Source organism: Chiloscyllium punctatum, chromosome 22 (genome assembly GCF_047496795.1).
Source record: "Chiloscyllium punctatum isolate Juve2018m chromosome 22, sChiPun1.3, whole genome shotgun sequence".
NCBI lineage: Eukaryota > Metazoa > Chordata > Chondrichthyes > Orectolobiformes > Hemiscylliidae > Chiloscyllium > Chiloscyllium punctatum.
The window spans coordinates 40,917,422-40,935,767 of record NC_092760.1 but is presented as its reverse complement, the minus strand read 5'-3'; the positions used below and the strand labels follow the sequence as shown (position 1 = coordinate 40,935,767).

At 40.1% G+C, this 18,346-nt stretch overlaps 1 protein-coding gene across 1 annotated transcript; it reads right to left on the bottom strand.

Moving 5' to 3' along the window:
- Window positions 1–259: 259 nt before the first annotated feature.
- LOC140493360 (fascin-like) lies at window positions 260–16,867 on the bottom strand. The gene is made up of 6 exons (XM_072591759.1): window positions 16,342–16,867; window positions 15,165–15,446; window positions 14,181–14,299; window positions 8,743–8,899; window positions 4,941–5,125; window positions 260–454 (listed from the first exon to the last, which is right to left on the bottom strand). Exons 1-6 carry the CDS (start codon window positions 16,865–16,867, stop codon window positions 260–262), a joined length of 1,464 nt encoding a protein of 487 aa, XP_072447860.1.
- Between the last annotated feature and the right edge of the window lie 1,479 nt (window positions 16,868–18,346).

Sequence of the window (18,346 nt, the reverse complement as noted above, 5' to 3'; positions counted from 1 at the left end):
CATTCTTACTGTTTAGAGAGAATTAGTGCATTTTGAACAGTAAATCTTTCTTTCTCATTTGGTTTAACAGTTTGAAAATTGTCCTTCTTAGCAACTGTAAATCAATTGCATCAAATTGATGATACCAAACAAATGTTATCAATAAAAAGAGTGAGAGTTTTAAAGCATAATATATATAATTTATTCTAGCTATTCATATAGGCTTATTCAGGGTTTTAATGTAGTGGTTTTGATTCAAGATCATATCTTTTAAAGTTGATCAATAAAGGAACATTGTGGCAGTCTTCACATCTTCCCCTGTTGCTTTGAAGTCTCCGCTCTGCTGTGTTATCATATATTTGCCATTTGGTGCTTTGAGGATCAGAACATTGGAACCAACCAGCTGGATAATGAAGTTTATTGGTTGCTCTCCAGTACCACTGATGAAGCCATCTTTGTCCATTTCCCAATACTTGTCTGTGGACACTGAACCAGAATATAAAGAAGCAAACAGAACTTAACCAGGGAAATACCAGAATTCAGATAAATAAGAAGTTTTGAATGTTCAGAAAGAAAAATCTGTGGTCTGGTGTAAGACAGGAATGCAAAATTAAAAATGCAAAGGAAACATGTGGAATTTTCAATAGAGTGCATTTATTGGTGTCCCATGGCCACCTCTTGTATGAGTGTTTCAGATGTTTCCCTGTTGTTTCATGTATCTTATTTCACTTTGCAACATCAAAAACAAGATGGAACTCTGGAATTCCCAGAGTGGAAGATAAATATAGAATAAAAGACACAAATAAAGAAATAGAAAAGAGAGAGAAAAACAGGCAGAAGAAATAATAGTATAGAATACTGTAATGAAAAAAATTTGCTATACTGTATATTCTTGATTTCTTTACAGTACTTCTGATATTGAGCTAATTTCTGTTTGAAATAACTTGGGAATTGAACATTTCGTTAAAACAGTATGTTCACCACTGCAACCAAATCAGCTCTGATAAAACAGTATATGAGTATGTTAATTGTCTCATTGTTACCTTGTTTGCTGGTACAACCTTTAAAATAATCAAATAAGATAATTGTTGAATCAATAGAAAATAAAAGTTTTAGTCTTTGGAGGTATTTCATCAATTCTTTTCTTTTATTTTACTGCCACAAAGAAAGTGAAAGCTGTCATTCCAAATAATCTCTGTTTCAAGTTGTGTGGCAATTGTGAAAGATAAATAAAAAGCAAAAAAATCTGTTGGTGCTAGTTAAAAAAGAAAATGTTGGAAATAGTCAGCACATCTGTCAACATCTGTGAAGACAGAATCAGCTGTAAAAGAAGTATATTTGGTTGCAAATATTTTTGGTTGATCTTCGGAGAATGGATTTATATTTTGAACAAGGTCGCTGGAGTTACTCTTGTGTTCCTGTATTGTAGACAGTGGGGCTGTTCCATTTCAATACTCCATGGTGGTGAAATGAAACAATTTTATATTTTAATGTTATAGATGCTCGTGCAGAGTTAGTATTTTAGATTTTGCAAAGTATTGCATATTTTGTTACTGTTTTATACCTAAGTGTAAGAAATATATCTGAGAATCAAGTGAAATCTGGCACATTGACTTCATGTTTTTTTTATTCCATCCTTTTCATGAATTTAATTGATAGATTATAGTGTAAGTCACATTCGTAGACAGCTTATTCTTCCGTTAAGTAAAGAGGATTCCTGGCAAATCCAGAAAGTTATTACATGGTTTCAATTGGATTCTAAAGACTGTGATATTAATGGATATTGTGGGAGATATTAACTTCCCTACTGGGGTGGTAAAACGTAGGGGAGCAAACGTATAACTTGTAAAACCCACCCGATTTTAAACTCTTTAATTTTAGCGGGTTGAAGAAAACGTAGGATCAAGGAATAGTTGAATCTCTCCAGTAGGTCATTGCCCAGTTGGTGAATTTGAAAATGACTTACACTGCGTGCATAAGGTTTTACTCTTGTTTGTAATATGTAAGTATTCACTCATGTGAGTGGCCTTTGTCTTGAGCATGTAAGAAATATCCTAACAACACAATAGGGAACCCTGGATGACAAGAGATATTGAGTCTTTGACCAGAAAAAATGAAGGAGGTGTGGCTCAGGTACAGGCAGCTGGGATCAAGGGAATCCCTGGAGGTATACAGGCAATACAGGAGTTTACAGAAGAAGGAAATGAGGAGGTCGAAAAGGGAGTATGAGATAGCCTTGGCTGAGAAGATTAGTGTGAATCCAAACAGGTTCTTTAAGTATATTAAACGAAAAAGAATAACTATAGAGAGAATAGTCCCCCTCAAGAACCAAAGGACATGTGTGGTGATATCTTGGGGACAGTCCATATCACAGTAGAGGAGTGTTGGATGTATTCGAATGTATCAAGGTGGATATATCTCCTGGTCCTGATCAGATACATCCAAGAACACTACAAGAGGCTAGAGAAGAAATTCTAGGGGTCCTGGTTGATATTTTTACATTGTCGTTAGCCACAGGTGAGGTCCTAGAAGACTGGAGTGTAGCGAATGCTGTGCCATTATTCAAGAAGGGCTGCAAAGAAAAGCCTGGGAACTGTAGACCAGTAAGTTTAACATCTGTGAGTGGGAGATCATGCTTCACAAGTTTGTTAGAGTTTTTTGAAGAAGTGACCAGGAAAATTGACAAAGCCATGGCAGTAGATGGACTCTATTTGGATTTCAGTAAGGTCTTTGATAAGGTTCCATATGATAGGCTGCTATGGAAGGTTAGATCACGTCGAACCCAGGATGAGCTGGCAAATTGGATACAAAATTTGCTTGATGGTAGGAGGCAAAGGGTAATAGTGGAAGGATGCTTGTCGGACTGGAGACCCGTGACTAGTGGAGTGCCTTAGGAGTGGGTGCTGTGTCTATTACTGCATGTTATCTATATCAATGAATTGAATGAGAGTGTACAAGGCATGAATAGTAAGTCTGCTGATGACGCTAAAATAGGCAGTATCATGGACAGTGAGGAAGGTTCTCAGAAACCGCAACAGGACCTTGATCAGCTGTGGAAGTGGGTCAAGAAATGGCAAATGGAGTTTAATATAGATAACTGTGAGCTCTTGCGTTTTGGAAAGTCAAATCAAGGTAGGAGTTTCATGGCGAATGGTAGGGCCTTAAGGAATGTAGTGGAACAGAGGGACCTTGGGGTTCAGGTTCACAGTTCTCTGAAAGTGGAGTCATAGGTAGACAGGGCGGTGAAGAAGGCTTTTGGCACACTGGCCTTCATCAGTCAGGGCACTGAGTATAAAAGTTGAGAAGTTATGTTGCAGTTATACATGATGTTGGTGAGTCCGCACTTGGAGCATTTGTTCAGTTTTAGTCACCTTGTTAAAGTAAGGATGTTATTAAACTGGAAAGAGTGCAGAAGAAATTTACAGGGATGTTGCCTGAACTCAATGGTCTGAGTTATAGGGAGACGTTGGACAAGCTAGGACTTTTGTTTTGTAGAGCATAGGAGACTGAGGGGGGACGCTTATAGAGGTGTATAAGATCATGAGACATGGATCGGATGAATGCAGTCAGTCTTTTTCCCAGGGTTGGGGATTTGAGAACTAGAGGGCAGCAGTTTAAGGTTAGAGGGGAAAGAATAAAAAGGAACCTGAGGGGCAGCTTTTGTTTTCATCGAGGGTGGTATGCATATGGAATGAGCTGCCAGCGGAAATGATTGAGGCAGGTGATACATTAACAATATTTAAAAGGCATTTGGACAAATACGTGAATAGGCAAGAATTAGAAGGATATAGGCAAAGTGCAGGGAAATGGGGTTAGCATGGGCGGACATTTTGGTCTTGGACCCGTTTGGGCCAAGGGGCCTGTCTCCATGCTGTAGGACTCGATTATTCTATGATAAGGTATTTTAGTACAATTTTGCTAACTCCTGTAATCTATTGGAAAGAAATAGCTTGTTTAACTATCTTTAATGTTTTAGGTGTTGAAAAATATCCACAGGTTTCAGAGTGAAAATTTCAAGCATAGGATTCACCCAGGGTTAGCAATTAGTTTAGTTGCTCTCCTTTATAACAGGAATTTTGAGATAAGAAAGGACAAATATTTCATGCAGAGTTTTGCTCATGTGATCTCTGTAATGGGAAATGTTGCCTTAAACTACTATTCCACTTCATATGTACACAAGACCACAGAATTTGATTTTTGATGAGATGAGAGGAAATGAACATAAAAAGACAGCTTGAAAGTTTAACGCCTCAAACAGGGAAGATGTGTGACTGAATAACTCATTGATGTCTGTCTTTAAGAATTGAGAAATGGTGGGGGAATTCAGTTAATTAAAAGTTATTTAGAAAGAAGTAATTTCACAGTCATGATAACCACTTTTCAAAACACTTCACCAAAGGACCCACTATTAAGGTTTGCTAACAAGACCACTTTTAAAGGGAGAATCGAGCTTCAGGAATGTTGACGAATAATCAGCTTTTTTTTGCGGAATATCCATTAAAACATTTTTGCATTTTTTAATTGTCCTTGGTTCAAGTGATCCCTCATATTGCACATAGAGGGCAGGTGGATGCAGCCAATGCATTGGTTGAGAATAGGAATTTGGTTTGAATGGTTACAGCACAGGCGGCCTTTTGGCCTATCATGTTCGTGCTGCCTCCCTGCAAGTGACATCAACTGCTGACTTTAATAGTTTAGCTGACACAGGAAGAAAGAATACTTGAAGGACTGAAGGTTGACTTACAAAGCCATATCTCTGTTAGAATCAATTTAAGAGTGAATAATAGAAAAGCTGGAAGGAGTAAAGAAGAGAATAGGTGGGAGGAGTAAAAAGGAGACAAGCTGAGACAACCAAATTGCCTCTGTTTTTCAAAATAGCTTTAATTTAAAGCAAAATAAAATTATTTATCTTTCTTAGAGATAATTAGAGTTATTTTAAAGGTGTATTGCACTATATGGATTTTAGTCTTACCGAGTTTGAATTGGTAGTAGCCCTCTTCATCCGAAGTCATCCTACTTACTTCGTACATGGGTCTATTGCCATCTAGTCTTTGTGTTCCAGAACCAAATGCAACAAAGCCATAATCACTTTGCAATATTAGGAGAGGTCGGTTGATGAGTTTTAGAATGAATTCTTGGGAAGTATCTGTGAAGAAAACAAACTGTTATATAATTACCAAAGTCTGCAGATTAAATCCTCAGTAATATTTTTAAATTCTGTTTTTATCAGCTGAATGCTTCTTAGTAGATAGAAATCAAACTCAAAATCTAGGTAGATGACTTATTTTTAAACTTTTGGATCTTTCACCTTTTATTGCTTGTATTTCTCTCCCATCTTCTTTAAATGAGCAGCCAATAGAGCCACCATGTTCCCAGACGAGAGGCCACTATAGAAAGCTTCCACAATGCCCCAGGGACTACCAAACTTCCGTTTTATTTCTGTTTTCTTCCTTTTTCCTTCCTTTCTATCCCACACACTCAGTCTTCCATTTCACATGCATAAAATTGGAAGGCCCCAGTCTGAGTGCTACAGTAGCCATGATTTAAGTGGAATTCTATCAACATTGTCACTTCTCAGTCATCAACTTTCACTCCATAGCCTATGATATTGTGCTCCATTGCCAGCTGGACAACCAATCATAGATAAGAAAATATTTCCTCAAAATTGATACTGGCAAGACAAAGGTGATCTTGTTAATTAACTGAGTTGATTCCGGTAGTTCTGTTGATGTCACCAACGTCAACTTTCAGAAGGCATGTGATAAATTACGACATCGTAAATGCACAAAACTGAAGCAAAATTGCATGAGCGACATTGAAACAAATTTGGCTAATAGATAAAGCAAACACTCAAGACAAATGGTTGTTTGGGTTAGTGTATAGTGGTGTTCCCCAAATACTGGTAAAAGTGCTGCTCTTTTACCTTGTCATTATTGTATCAAAAAATAATTTAAAACCTTGCAGATGACAATGTTAGAAATGGTATAAACAATTAGATGACAGTTAGGAAAAACATGGATGACTGAAATGGGTAGACGCATTATATCTCACTGCATTGAATGCCATCAGTTAAGTTAATAATTTCAGCAAGTAGAATGAGGCGAGGCAATATAAATTAAATGGTGCAATGTTACCGAGAGTACAGAAACAGAGATTGGGGAGCTAAGTACTTTGAGGCGGTAGGACATTTTGAAAAGGCTGTTTAAAGAAACTTAAAAGATTGTTGACTTTATAAAAGTAAGTATAGTTAGAAAACAAAATGTTAAACCTTTATCAAGTGCCAATTAAACCTGGTTACAGGAGTATTGTGCACAGTTACAGGTACCGCACTTTAGGAAGGATCTTAATGTCATAGCAAGGGTGCAAAGGAGATTCATTATTTTATACCAGATATGAAAACCTTCACTTACATAGAGAGACAAAAGAAATGGTTGGTTTTCTTAGTGCAGATGTGGTCAAAGGGGAAAAGCTCAGTAAGCAGAGGGCGCAGATTTAAAGTCATCAGCAAAGAAAAAGGTAATGAGGAAGGCTACTGTTTAGCACATCAGTTGTTAGGATATCAAGTGTTATGCCTAAAAGAATGATGGATGCAGATTCAAATTTTTAAAACATCTTTCTAAGACAAATTGCATGCATACTTGTAAAGCAAACACTTGTTCATTCTGGGAGTAGACTAATGGGACATGTCTTTCAAAGAGTCAGCACAGGTGTGATTTGATGTCCTTTGTTGTATCATTGTCTAATTATGTGAGCACCCTCCGCTCAATCCATCTCTATTCTCAGCAGCTTGTTCAGACTGAATCCAAATTTTGAGTTCAGTTTGTGTGTCAAACCTGACATCTAGTCTACCACCAAGACTAGTAACATCAATCTTCACATCACTGTCCACCTCCTGTATTGCCTGTTCACACTTAGGCCATTCAAATCCATAATCAGTGCCTGTAGCTCAAGACTTGATTTCTTTCCAAATGCCCCTCTCTCGAACTTCCTGAATTTCACTTTGCATAATCTCAAACTTATGGAATCATAGAGATAAACAGCACGGAATCAGACCCTTCCGCCTAACTCATCCATGCTGACCAGATATCCAAAATAAATCTAGTCCCATTTGCCAGCGTTGGCTCATATCCCTCTAAACCCTTCCTATTCATATACCTATCCAGATGCCTTTTAAATGTTGTAATTGTACCAGCCTCCACCATGTCGTCTGGCAGCTCGTTCCATACATGTACCACCATCTGCATGAAAAGTTGCCCCTTTGGTCACTTTTAAATCTTTCCCCTCTCACCTTAAACATATGCACTCTAGTATATGCCCTGGGAAAAGACCTTGCCTGTTCACCCTATCCATGCCCCTCATGATTTTTAAAATCTCTGTAAGGTCACCCCTCAGCCTCCGACACTCGAGGGAAACCCCCCCCTCCACGTCTATTCAGCCTCTCACTGTAGCTCAAACCTTCCAATTCTGGTAACATCCTTGTAAATCTTTTCTGAACCTTTTCAAGTTTCACAACATCCTCCCTGTAGCAGAGAGACCAAAATTGCATGCAGTATTCCAATAGTAGCCTAACCTTGTTCAGAAGTTTGGTGTCTTGCCTGTTCTTTTTTCATTTCCAGCTCTTCAACCTGTATTGTACTAATTCTAAAATTCTTATTGTTAAAAACAGAATCTGTTTGTTCTGATAAAAGATCTATAATGATGAAATGTTAACCCTGATTCTGTCTCCACAGATGTTGCCTGAACTGGAGTATTTGCAGCACTTTTTGCTTTTATTTCAGACTACCAGCATTGACAGTATTTTACTTTTATTTGAAATCCTAGTTCTTGATTTTTTCATTGCTCCAAGGTTTCACTCTGACATCTTTGGCAGCGCTGTTACTAAGCACACGTCTAGTTATCTATACATCCTCTTTTCTCCCCCCACTGAACAATCTGTGACCTGCACTGCTTTCTCAAAGTCTCTTTCTGACCCCAACCACCATACTCTACCATCTCTCCCAACCCTCAGAATGTACTTTTGCAACCATACAATCCATAGCTTTTCTCCCAGTTCCAAGTGATGTCCTCCAATGAGATACAAAATTGTTGAATGGAATTGCAATCTATCCTTGCTCTGTGTTCTAGAGGGTTATGGGAACGATCCCCAAACCCTTCAGTAGAGCACAGAAAATTTTTCAGAATGTGTTGGGATTCACAAAGTTAATGTTGAATTTTTTTAAAAGACAGGTACTTAGAGATTCTTGAAGCAAGTACTCCTTGTTTCCTATGATTAAAGCTCCAAATATCAGACAGTGGCTGCTTCTTAATTTATTGAATGGTGCTCATATATGTGGATGTGGGTACTGCAGATGCTGGAGATTAGAGTCAAGATTAGAGTGGTGCTGGAAAAGCACAGCAGGTCAGGCAGCATCCAAGGTGCAGGAAAATTGATGTTTCGGGCAAAAGCCCTTCGTCAGCAATCACGATGAAGGGCTTTTGCCCGAAACGTCGATTTTCTTGCTCCTTAGATGCTGCCTGACCTGCTGTGCTTTTCCAGCACCACTGTAATCCTGGTTCTCATATATGTTCAACCGCTAATACCCCACAGTCCATCATAAACTGGAAGCACACTGTTTACCTGTTATTGTATCTGTATGACTTGGATCTCTATTTTTGCCCAGGAGGGCTTCAGAGGAGCAACCATCAACAGTTATTAACTCCTAAGTGCATCTACAAATGAGAGGGATATAACAGCAACTGAAGAAAGAGTAAATTGTAACTCACCAGCTGTATAGTATCCTACCACAAGCTGACCATTGGACTTTGTGGTGAGGAGTTTTCCATCTCCTGTCTTAATAACCACCTTAGGCCCATTGTACACAATATTAAACCAACAATCATCAGTCAAGATTGGACTCGCCACAATTATATTTTGAGGGCCCTTAAAGATAAGAGAATAGGAATAGATATTAGATGCTATTGAATGCCTTCACTCCAATTTTAGATAAACACACATCCATTCCCCTGGAGGTGCTTACCCATTCCTGCATTATGATTTTATGGATACTAACACTTCAATAACACACTCAAATGCCCATTCTCTGACATCATTAAATGATGTAAAACTCACAGTCTAGTATAATTTTGTCCTTTCCTGATGTCTGCACATGGGATATTCCAGCAGGAAACGCTGTGTTGCATCAGCCCCCCGAGCCTATCACAAAACTCAAATGCCAAGGCACCTAACATTAATGATAGCACCGATACTGGTTCTATTATCCCTGGTCTTAGTCATTATTTCTTACTGACATCCAATAAACCATCAGGGCTTCCCATAATTAGCTTTCGTTTTTGCATCTGAGTTCATCACAGAGTACTCTCAGATAACTGCTGCTTCTACAACAATTTATGGTGTCATAGCTTGTAAAGTAAATTTTTAAAATTAGAAACGGTACTACTATGGAAGCGTTAAGAGGAATGTCACTCAGATTTATTAAAGCAGTAGCTGAGATGCAAATCATAGAATGATGTAGCACAGGGGAAGGCAATGTTGACTTTTTAAAAAGAGCTAACCAATTGGTTTCATTCTCCTGCCCATTTCTCAATAGTCACACCCCTGTTAACATTCACATACATCTCCTCTGCACCCTCACTAAAGTCTTATCATCATTGCTCAAGTGTAGTGCCCACATTTGTACACAATCAGCCAGCTGGGATCTAACCAGTTTAGCCTAATTTCCGTCGTTTTTTTTAAACTTTCACTTTTTGGATTTGAGCATCGCTGACTGGACCAGCATTTATTGCCCATCCCTAGTTACCTTTGAGAAGATCATAGTGAGCTACCATCTATTGCAGTCCATTTGATGTAGGTAGACCCACAATGTTGTTAATGAAGAAGTTCTAGAATTTTGACCCAGTGACATTGAAGAAATGGTGATGCAGTTCCAAGTCAGGAAGCTATGTGACTTGCAGGTGGTGCTGTTCCCATGTATCTGCTACTTTTGTCCTTCTCAAAGAATTGATAGTGAGTTTGGAAAGTGTTGTCCAAAAATTGATAAATTTCTGAAGTGCATCTTAGACATGGTACACATAGTCAGTGGGGTCACTGAGCATTTGTGATGGAGGGATTGATGTTTGTGGATGTGGTGCAAATTTCGAGGTCTGTTTTGTATCAAGCTCCTTGAGTTTTGTTGGAGCAGTTCTCATCCAGACAAGTGAGGAGTGTTCCCTTCTGATTCTATTCCTGACTAGTGTCTTGTAGATGGGAGTCAGGAGGTGAGTTGCTCAGTGCAGGATTCTGAGCTCGGACCTGCTGTCATAGCCAACTTACTTATATGGCTAGTCCTGTTTCAATTTGTGGTCAATGGTAACCCCTAGGATGTTGATAGTCAGAGATTCAGTGTTGGTAACGCCATTGAATGTCAAGAGGCAATGTTAAGATTGTATTTATTAGAGAATGTTGTTGTCTGGCATGTGTGTGACGCAAATGTAACTTGCTGTTTTTCAGCCCAGTATTGTCCAGGTCTTCCTGCATTTGAACATGGACTGCTTCAATATCTGAGGAATTGCAAACTATGCTGAACATTGTGCAATCATCAGTGAAAATGCTCACTTTTAACCTTATGATGGAAGGAAGGTCATTGATGAAGTAGCAAATGGATGGGCCTAGGATACTACGCTGAGGAACTCCTCCTGAGATATCCAAGTGTTGAGATGACTGACCTCCAACAACCACAATCATCATTCTTTGTGCCAAACTTTTAGATTACTTACAGTGTGGAAACAGGCCCTTCGGCCCAACAAGTCCACACCGCCCCGCCGAAGCATAACCCACCCATACCCCTACATCTACATCTACCCCTTACCTAACACTACGGGCAATTTAGCAATGGCCAATTCACCTGACCTGCACATCTTTTGGACTGTGGGAGGAAACTGGAGCACCCGGAGGAAACCCACGCAGACACGGGGAGAACGTGCAAACTCCACACAGTCAGTCGCCTTCATAACTCCATAACCATCAGAGAGCAAACCCACCATCCCGTATTCCCATCCCGTATTCCCAATTCCTCCGCCTCCGCCGGATCTGCTCCCAGGAGGACCAGTTCCACCACAGAACACACCAGATGGCCTCCTTCTTTAGAGACCGCAATTTCCCTTCCCACGTGGTTAAAGATGCCCTCCAACGCATCTCATCTACATCCCGCACCTCCGTCCTCAGACCCCACCCCTCCAACCGTAACAAGGACAGAACGCCCCTGGTGCTCACCTTCCACCCTACCAACCTTCGCATAAACCAAATCATCCGCTGACATTTCTGCCACCTCCAAACAGACCCCACCACCAGGGATATATTTTCCTCCCCACCCCTTTCCGCCTTCTGCAAAGACCGTTCCCTCCGCGACTACCTGGTCAGGTCCACGCCCCCAAACAACTCACCCTCCAATCCTGGCACTTTCCCCTGCCACCGCAGGAACTGTAAAACCTGCGCCCACACCTCCTCCCTCACCTCTCTCCAAGGCCCTAAAGGAGCCTTCCACATCCATCAAAGTTTTACTTGCACATCCACTAGTATCTTTTATTCTATCCGTTGCTCCCGATGCGGTCTCCTGTACATTGGGGAGACTGGGCGCCTCCTAGCAGAGCGCTTTCGGGAACATCTCCGGGACACCCGCACCAATCAACCACACCGCCCCGTGGCCCAACATTTCAACTCCCCCTCCCACTCTGCCGAGTACATGGAGGTCCTGGGCCTCCTTCACCACCGCTCCCTCACCACCAGACGCCTGGAGGAAGAACGCCTCATCTTCCACCTCGGAACACTTCAACCCCAAGGCATCAATGTGGACTTCAACAGTTTCCTCATTTCCCCTTCCCCCACCTCACCCTAGTTCTAAACTTCCAGCTCAGTAACTGTCCCCATGACTTGTCCGGACTTGTCCTACCTGCCTATCTTCTTTTCCACCTATCCACTCCACCCTCTCCTCCTTGACCTATCACCTTCATCCCCTCCCCCACTCACCCATTGTACTCTATGCTACTTTCTCCCCACCCCCACCCTCCTCTAGCTTATCTCTCCACACTTCAGGCTCACTGCCTTTATTCCTGATGAAGGGCTTTTGCCCGAAACGTCAATTTCGAAGCTACTTGGATGCTGCCTGAACTGCTGTGCTCTTCCAGCACCACTAATCCAGGATCTGGTTTCCAGCATCTGCAGTCATTGCTTTTATCCTGTACTCAATACTCAATACTCAATACCAATAAAGGCAAACGTACCAAACACCTTCTTCACCACCCTGTCCATCTATGGTGCCCTTTTCAAGGAACTATGTACCTGCAGTCCGAGATCTCTCTATTCAACAATACATCCCAGGGCCTTACTATGAACTGTACAAATCCAACGCTGGTTTGTCTCACCAAAATACAACACCTCGCATTCATCTAAATTAAGCTCCATTTGCTATTCCTCGGCCCTGGCCCAGTTGATCAAGATCCCATCGTACTCTTCGATAACCTTCATTGTCCACTATACCAGCAACTTTACTAACCATACCTCCTATACTCTCATGCAAATTGTTTATATAAATGATGAACAAGCGTGAGCCCAGCACCAATCCTTGCTGCATACTGCTGATCAAAGGCCTCCAATCTGAACAAAAACCCTCAACCACCACGTCTGTCTCCTACCACCAAGCCAATTTTGTATCCAATTGGCTGGCTTGCTCTGGATCCCATGTACCAATCTACCATGTGGATCTTTGTTGAACACCTTGCTAAAGTCCATTTAGACAACTTGTAACACTCTGCCTTTATCTATTTTCCTGGTCACCTCTTCAAAGAGCTCAATCAAGTTTGTGAGACACTATTTCCCACACACAAAGCCAGCCTGACTATACATAATGCCTTAATACCTTGCCAGTCCAAATGCATGTAGATCCCAAATCTCTCAGAATCCCCTCCAACAACTTACCCACCACTGATACCAGGGCCATCAGTCTGTAGTTCCCTGGCTTTTCATTGCAGCCTTTCTTGAATAGTGGCACAACATTAGCTATCCTCCAGGCTTCTGGCACCTCTTCCTTGGCTATCAATAATGCAAATATCTCTGCTAGGGGTCCCGCAATTTCTTGCATTGCTTCCCACAATGTCCTGGGATTTACTTGATCAGGTCCCAGGAATTATCTACTTTTAGGACCTCCAACACCACCTCTTCTGTAATGTGGACGTCCCTATTCATTGCCCTGAGTTCTTTAACTTCCACATTTTTCTCCAGAGTAAATACTGATGCAAAATATTTATTTAGGATCTCACCCATCTCCTGTGATTCCACACATAGATGGCCTGATTGGTGTTTAAGGGGCCCTATTCACTCCCTAGTTACGCTTTTGCCCTTAATATGCTTATAGAATCTCTTTGGATTTTCCTTAACCTTATCTGCTAATGTTATCTCATGTCCCTTTTTTGCCCTTCTGATTTTCCTCTTGTACACCCCGTATAGTCCTAAAGACATTCATTTGATCCCTGGTGGAATATACTTGACATCTGCCTCCTTTTTCTTGACCAGAGCCTCAATATCTCTAGTCATCCAGTGTTCCCTACTCCTTTCAGCCTTACCCTTCACACCAACAGAAACATGCAGTCTCTGAACTTTTAAAAGTCTCCCACTTGCCAATCTCATCCTTTCAACTTTTGAATGTTCCTGTCTAATATCATCAAAATTTGCCTTGCCCCAATTTGGAACTTTGGACCAGGCTTATCCTTTTGCATAGCTATTTTAAAACTAATAGAATTATGGTTACTGGTCTCAAAGTGTTCCCCCACTAACACCTCAGTCACATACCCTGATAATTGAGAGTTTTGAAAAAAATTGAAGAAAGGCATTGCTGACCAGTGACCCAGTGTAGATTAGTGGGTACAGAGGTAATGGTGAATGAGATTTGGTGCAACGTAGGACATGAGAAGCAGTTAATTGTCTGTCAGTATAACTCCTTACAGCATGCACTCATCACTGCTTTGCCATCACTTTAGTTCTCATACTTTTTTGACTAACACACGATATCATTTCCATTCCAATTAAGTTCAAAAATATTATAATTTAAAATCACAGTGATAACACTTGCATCAAATTCCCTCGTTCATATTCAGTACCTCTGCACTCCATAATCACTCCACGACGTAACAAAAATTCCATTCAGTCAGTTGAAAATATGTTTATTACTCACCACTGCAAGGTAGTCCTTTGAAATAGCACGGAAGCAAGCTTTCCTAGTTGTGTTATTGATGATAATCTGAAAGATCTCAGAGTCTGTTACTTGTGACTGATGTACAGAGACATCTGCACCTAACAAAGAAATGCGACAGTACTCTACTGAAAATTAACACATTGTGATGTGTATTCGGTTTTAAAATTAAGAAATCTCTTCATTTTCTCACCAGTTTTCTTTCTGTGACCCTCCTCAGAGGTTTGACTTATTCCTAGAATTTGATTCAGTGCAGCGTGTTGTCAATGTAAATATCAAAGAGCAATTTGACAGGGACCATCAAAGCCAAATCCCATAGGTGTGCATTTGAGCACACGCAATTCTGGCAACAGTCCCTTTTTTTTCCCCTTTCTGAGCACAAGAATCTTGAGTCCAACATCATGCAACTGTCTTTGTTGAGCTCAGTTTTTTATTGTATGCCAGAGATTAAACCAGGGATTTTCTTGGTGTTAGTCGTAGAGTAATAGAGATGTACAGCATGGAAACAGACCCTTCGGTCCAACTTATCCATGCTGACCAGATATCCCAACCCAATCTAGTCCCACCTGTCAGCACCCGGCCCATATTCTTCCAAACTTTTCCTATGCATATCCCCATCCAGATGGCTTTTAAATGTTGCAATTGTACCAGCCTCCACCACTTCCTCTGGCAATTCATTCCAGGTAGTCAGTAATTTATTGACCCTTAGAAAAGCAGAATGGGCAGATCTGATGCACTTGAAGTATTAAATTGCATGAATCCTAATAATCTGCTGAATGTTTCAGTGCTTTTTAGTTCAGATTTCCAGAATTTGTGGTTTTCTATTCTGACGATCTATCAGGAAACAGATTCTTAACTTATCCTTGATGGTTAATACTGTGACAAAATAGTTAATACTGTGACAACATCCACGTTTGTAAAAGCAGATTGCACTTTTGGTGTCACTTGATACTTTTTGTTTCTTACCTGATTTAAGACTAACATATTTGCCATTTAGTGTTGATCGGATGGTGACCTGTCCAGGGCTGGGTTCAGGAGAGAAAAGTTCATCCAGGCTGGGACTGTCAGTTTTGATGGTTCTAATATAGTTGTCCCTTCCACTCAGGAACCTTCCTTCACTGTCTTTTAAGCAAATCATTCCACACCTTATCTCCGGAGTGTACAGAGTTTTTGATGACTGACAGGGCTCAAGTTTCCCATTCCAGGCAATAAGATCTCCACTACTTGTCCTTATGCTGTATTTCTTCTCTTTAGGAACAAAATGAAATGAAATTTTTTCTATATCAAATCAAAATATTAATGTTATATAAGATTTTCAACTTTCTAAGATGGAAAACCAACTGACTTAATGGGTTTGCTGTAGCCATTACAACCATCCTCAAAACGACCAACCCCAACCTCTCTGCTCCTATAAACAATTACCCCATTTTCATTCTCCTGTTCTGCTGCAAAGTACAAGCTGGATTATGGAAGATGTTGAAGGTTGCGTTGATCAGATGTTTTATCTGCACATTTTAAGGGAGGCAGGCAGGAAAGTAGAATTCAATTTTGATATAGCTGATCTGATACTGAAAGTAGAATCAGTATCAGATCAGCTATAATAAAATCAAAAGAACTGTGGATGCTGTAAATCAGAAACAAAAACAGAAATTGCTGGAAAAGCTCAACAGGTCTGGCAGCATCTGTGAAGAGAGGGGTCATCGAACCCGAAAGGTTCACACTGATTTCTCTTCATAGGTGCTGCCACACCTGCTGACCAGCTATGATCTTATTGAACCAAATGGTTTATGCCTACTCATATTTCTTATGTTCTAATGTGGAATTATAACCTTTCAAAGCAGTTAGCACCCTCATATCTTGATGAATGGAGAAAATGAGAAGGAAAACATTGATTCTTAAACACTATTGCCTGAAATTCAACATTTTGCCTTCTTCAAGTAGGTTACATTGTTGTGCATATCACCAGGGATGTATGAAAAGAACAGAGTGACCTTTATTAGCTAGTGATTTAACCTGTCCTTCACTTGGTCGCCCACTATCAATTGGAACTTCAGTGGCATGAGGCTGAAGAAAATTGGTGAAAATGTACAATATCAGCAGAATCTTAAGAACTGTACAAAATCAGTTTTAAAATTTCATGTACCTTTGAAGTTAAACATGAGTGTCACAACACAATTTCGGCCCCAAGGCAACTCACTGTCACATTGTACTGCATTTTCATTAGCATCATAGCGCAGATATTTCTTCTTGCCTTGGTTGAACATGCTGATGTTGGGATGGATGGCTAGATGCAGTACCCACTTTTCACTTTCTGAGATTGCCTGAGCAAAGCAAGTGATATTGTCTTCTGCTCCTCCTAAGTATCGTTTTGTTTCCTCAGACTGGAAGGACACCTTGCCATCTGGATGCATAATCATTACAAACTTATTGTAAGGATTGGGAATCTCCCGATCACAAGTGATTTTCCCATTATTATCTCCAGCTAAGTACCTCCTCAGAGAGCTCCTGATGTGGACCATAGGGGAATTTTCCTTCAAAACCTCTATAGTCCAAATCTGTTTTATCTTCAAGATGGTACTGGTAGCATTCACCCTGAAATTGAAATTCTCTGCTGTCAAGTATTTCTGGGCTGAGTTAATCAAACCAACTGGAAGCACCCTGTAAACCATCTTCCCCTGTCTACACTTTAAGCTGCAAGCGTTACCAGCACAGTGTTAGTTTTGTACCTCTGTGACATCATTAGTACACTGGAGCAGGGTAACTACAGTGACATAAAGTATCTTTATGACATCAGGGAAAATCACTGTGAACATTGTGAATGAGATAAAGATAAAAGGTGTGACGTGGCCATTAATAAATTACAAACTCATGATCACTGAGCAAATATTTCTAATTTGCATTTCCCAATTCCATTCGCAAAGGTTCTAGAAACAAAAAAATTGATTTTGTGTATACTAATCAATTCATATTGTTCTAAGTGTGCAGTAAATAATTTCTCCAAAAATGTTGACACTATTCTGGTTATAGAATGATAGAGCACAAGACATAGAAAAAAATGCAAACATTCCTAAAGAAAATCACCTTTGACCAGAATGTCGAAATTCCACACACAGTTGCCAGATGTCAAAAATGGGCACATGAGCAATAAAATAACTGACTGAAGAATTCTTACAATGTTCAAGAAGCACAGATAATTTGATTCCAATTGTAAATTAATTTCAAAGTTATCTTTAATCTATTTTCTTTGCCTGTTATGCACAATAAGACGAAATTTGCCAACTGCTCTCAAATCTGCCACACTCTTCTGAAACTAGATACCAAAAGGATTGTCCAAGTTCTTCCTCTCTACAATTCTTATTCCCTGCTTGTAGGAAATTTGTAGGAAGTTAATAGACTAAAGAACTATGGGCTTGATGTAATGTTCCCAAAACTTGGGAACCACTTTCCACCACTCTCTTCCTGCACCCCAAAACATCACCCATATGAGAATAAAGAGGGGAATGAGGACATCGGATCAACAATAAAATTTCATCATGCCAGCTTCCCACCATTTTGAAATGACTAAGTAACAAGCTGTTAGGCTTGTTAATGATCAATCATCTGCAATGTTTTTTTTTGCTCAATGTATATTTTCAGGTATTAGATATGAAAAAGTTTAGGATTAGTTTGCAGTATCCACCACAGGGGCTCAGGAAAAGGGCTGTGTTGGAGCTATAGTTGAATTTGTTGAAAGATTCAGATGGGGAAGGTGGTAGCTCTACATGTTTAACTCATTTTAAAAATCCTTTTGATTTTTCAATAAAATTATAAAGACTGATTATGAGGGCAAGAAGCCTTTAAACTAAGAGTCATGACCAACTTCCTGATTGCAGTAATATCCCTCTGCCACATCATATCCCTATCTATGATGGTGATTGGGTGCAGATCATCCTAATACTCTTCTAAGTGGCCTCCCTCCCAGCAGACAAATGTGTGTTTGCTATCCACATTTGATTGGATGAGCTGTGCCAATGGGAACTTGGAGCAAATAGACCACTCAGTTTATGTTGTGCCTTTCACATTATGTCAAAAAATGTAAATTCCAGTATTATGTGTACTTTAGATTAGATTACTCACAGTGTGGAAACAGGCCCTTCAGCCCAACAAGT

What these genes read in the sequence shown, in the direction of transcription:
- LOC140493360 (XM_072591759.1), bottom strand. Translation starts at nt 16,867, where the DNA reads ATGGTTTACAGGGTGCTTCCAGTTGGTTTGATTAACTCAGCCCAGAAA. An exon ending in ATATGTTAGTCTTAAATCAG is followed by an intron (nt 14,300 to 15,164) that starts GTAAGAAACAAA and finishes TTTCTTTGTTAG; the next exon opens with GTGCAGATGTCTCTGTACAT. An exon ending in CAAAGGACTACCTTGCAGTG is followed by an intron (nt 8,900 to 14,180) that starts GTGAGTAATAAA and finishes CTTATCTTTAAG; the next exon opens with GGCCCTCAAAATATAATTGT.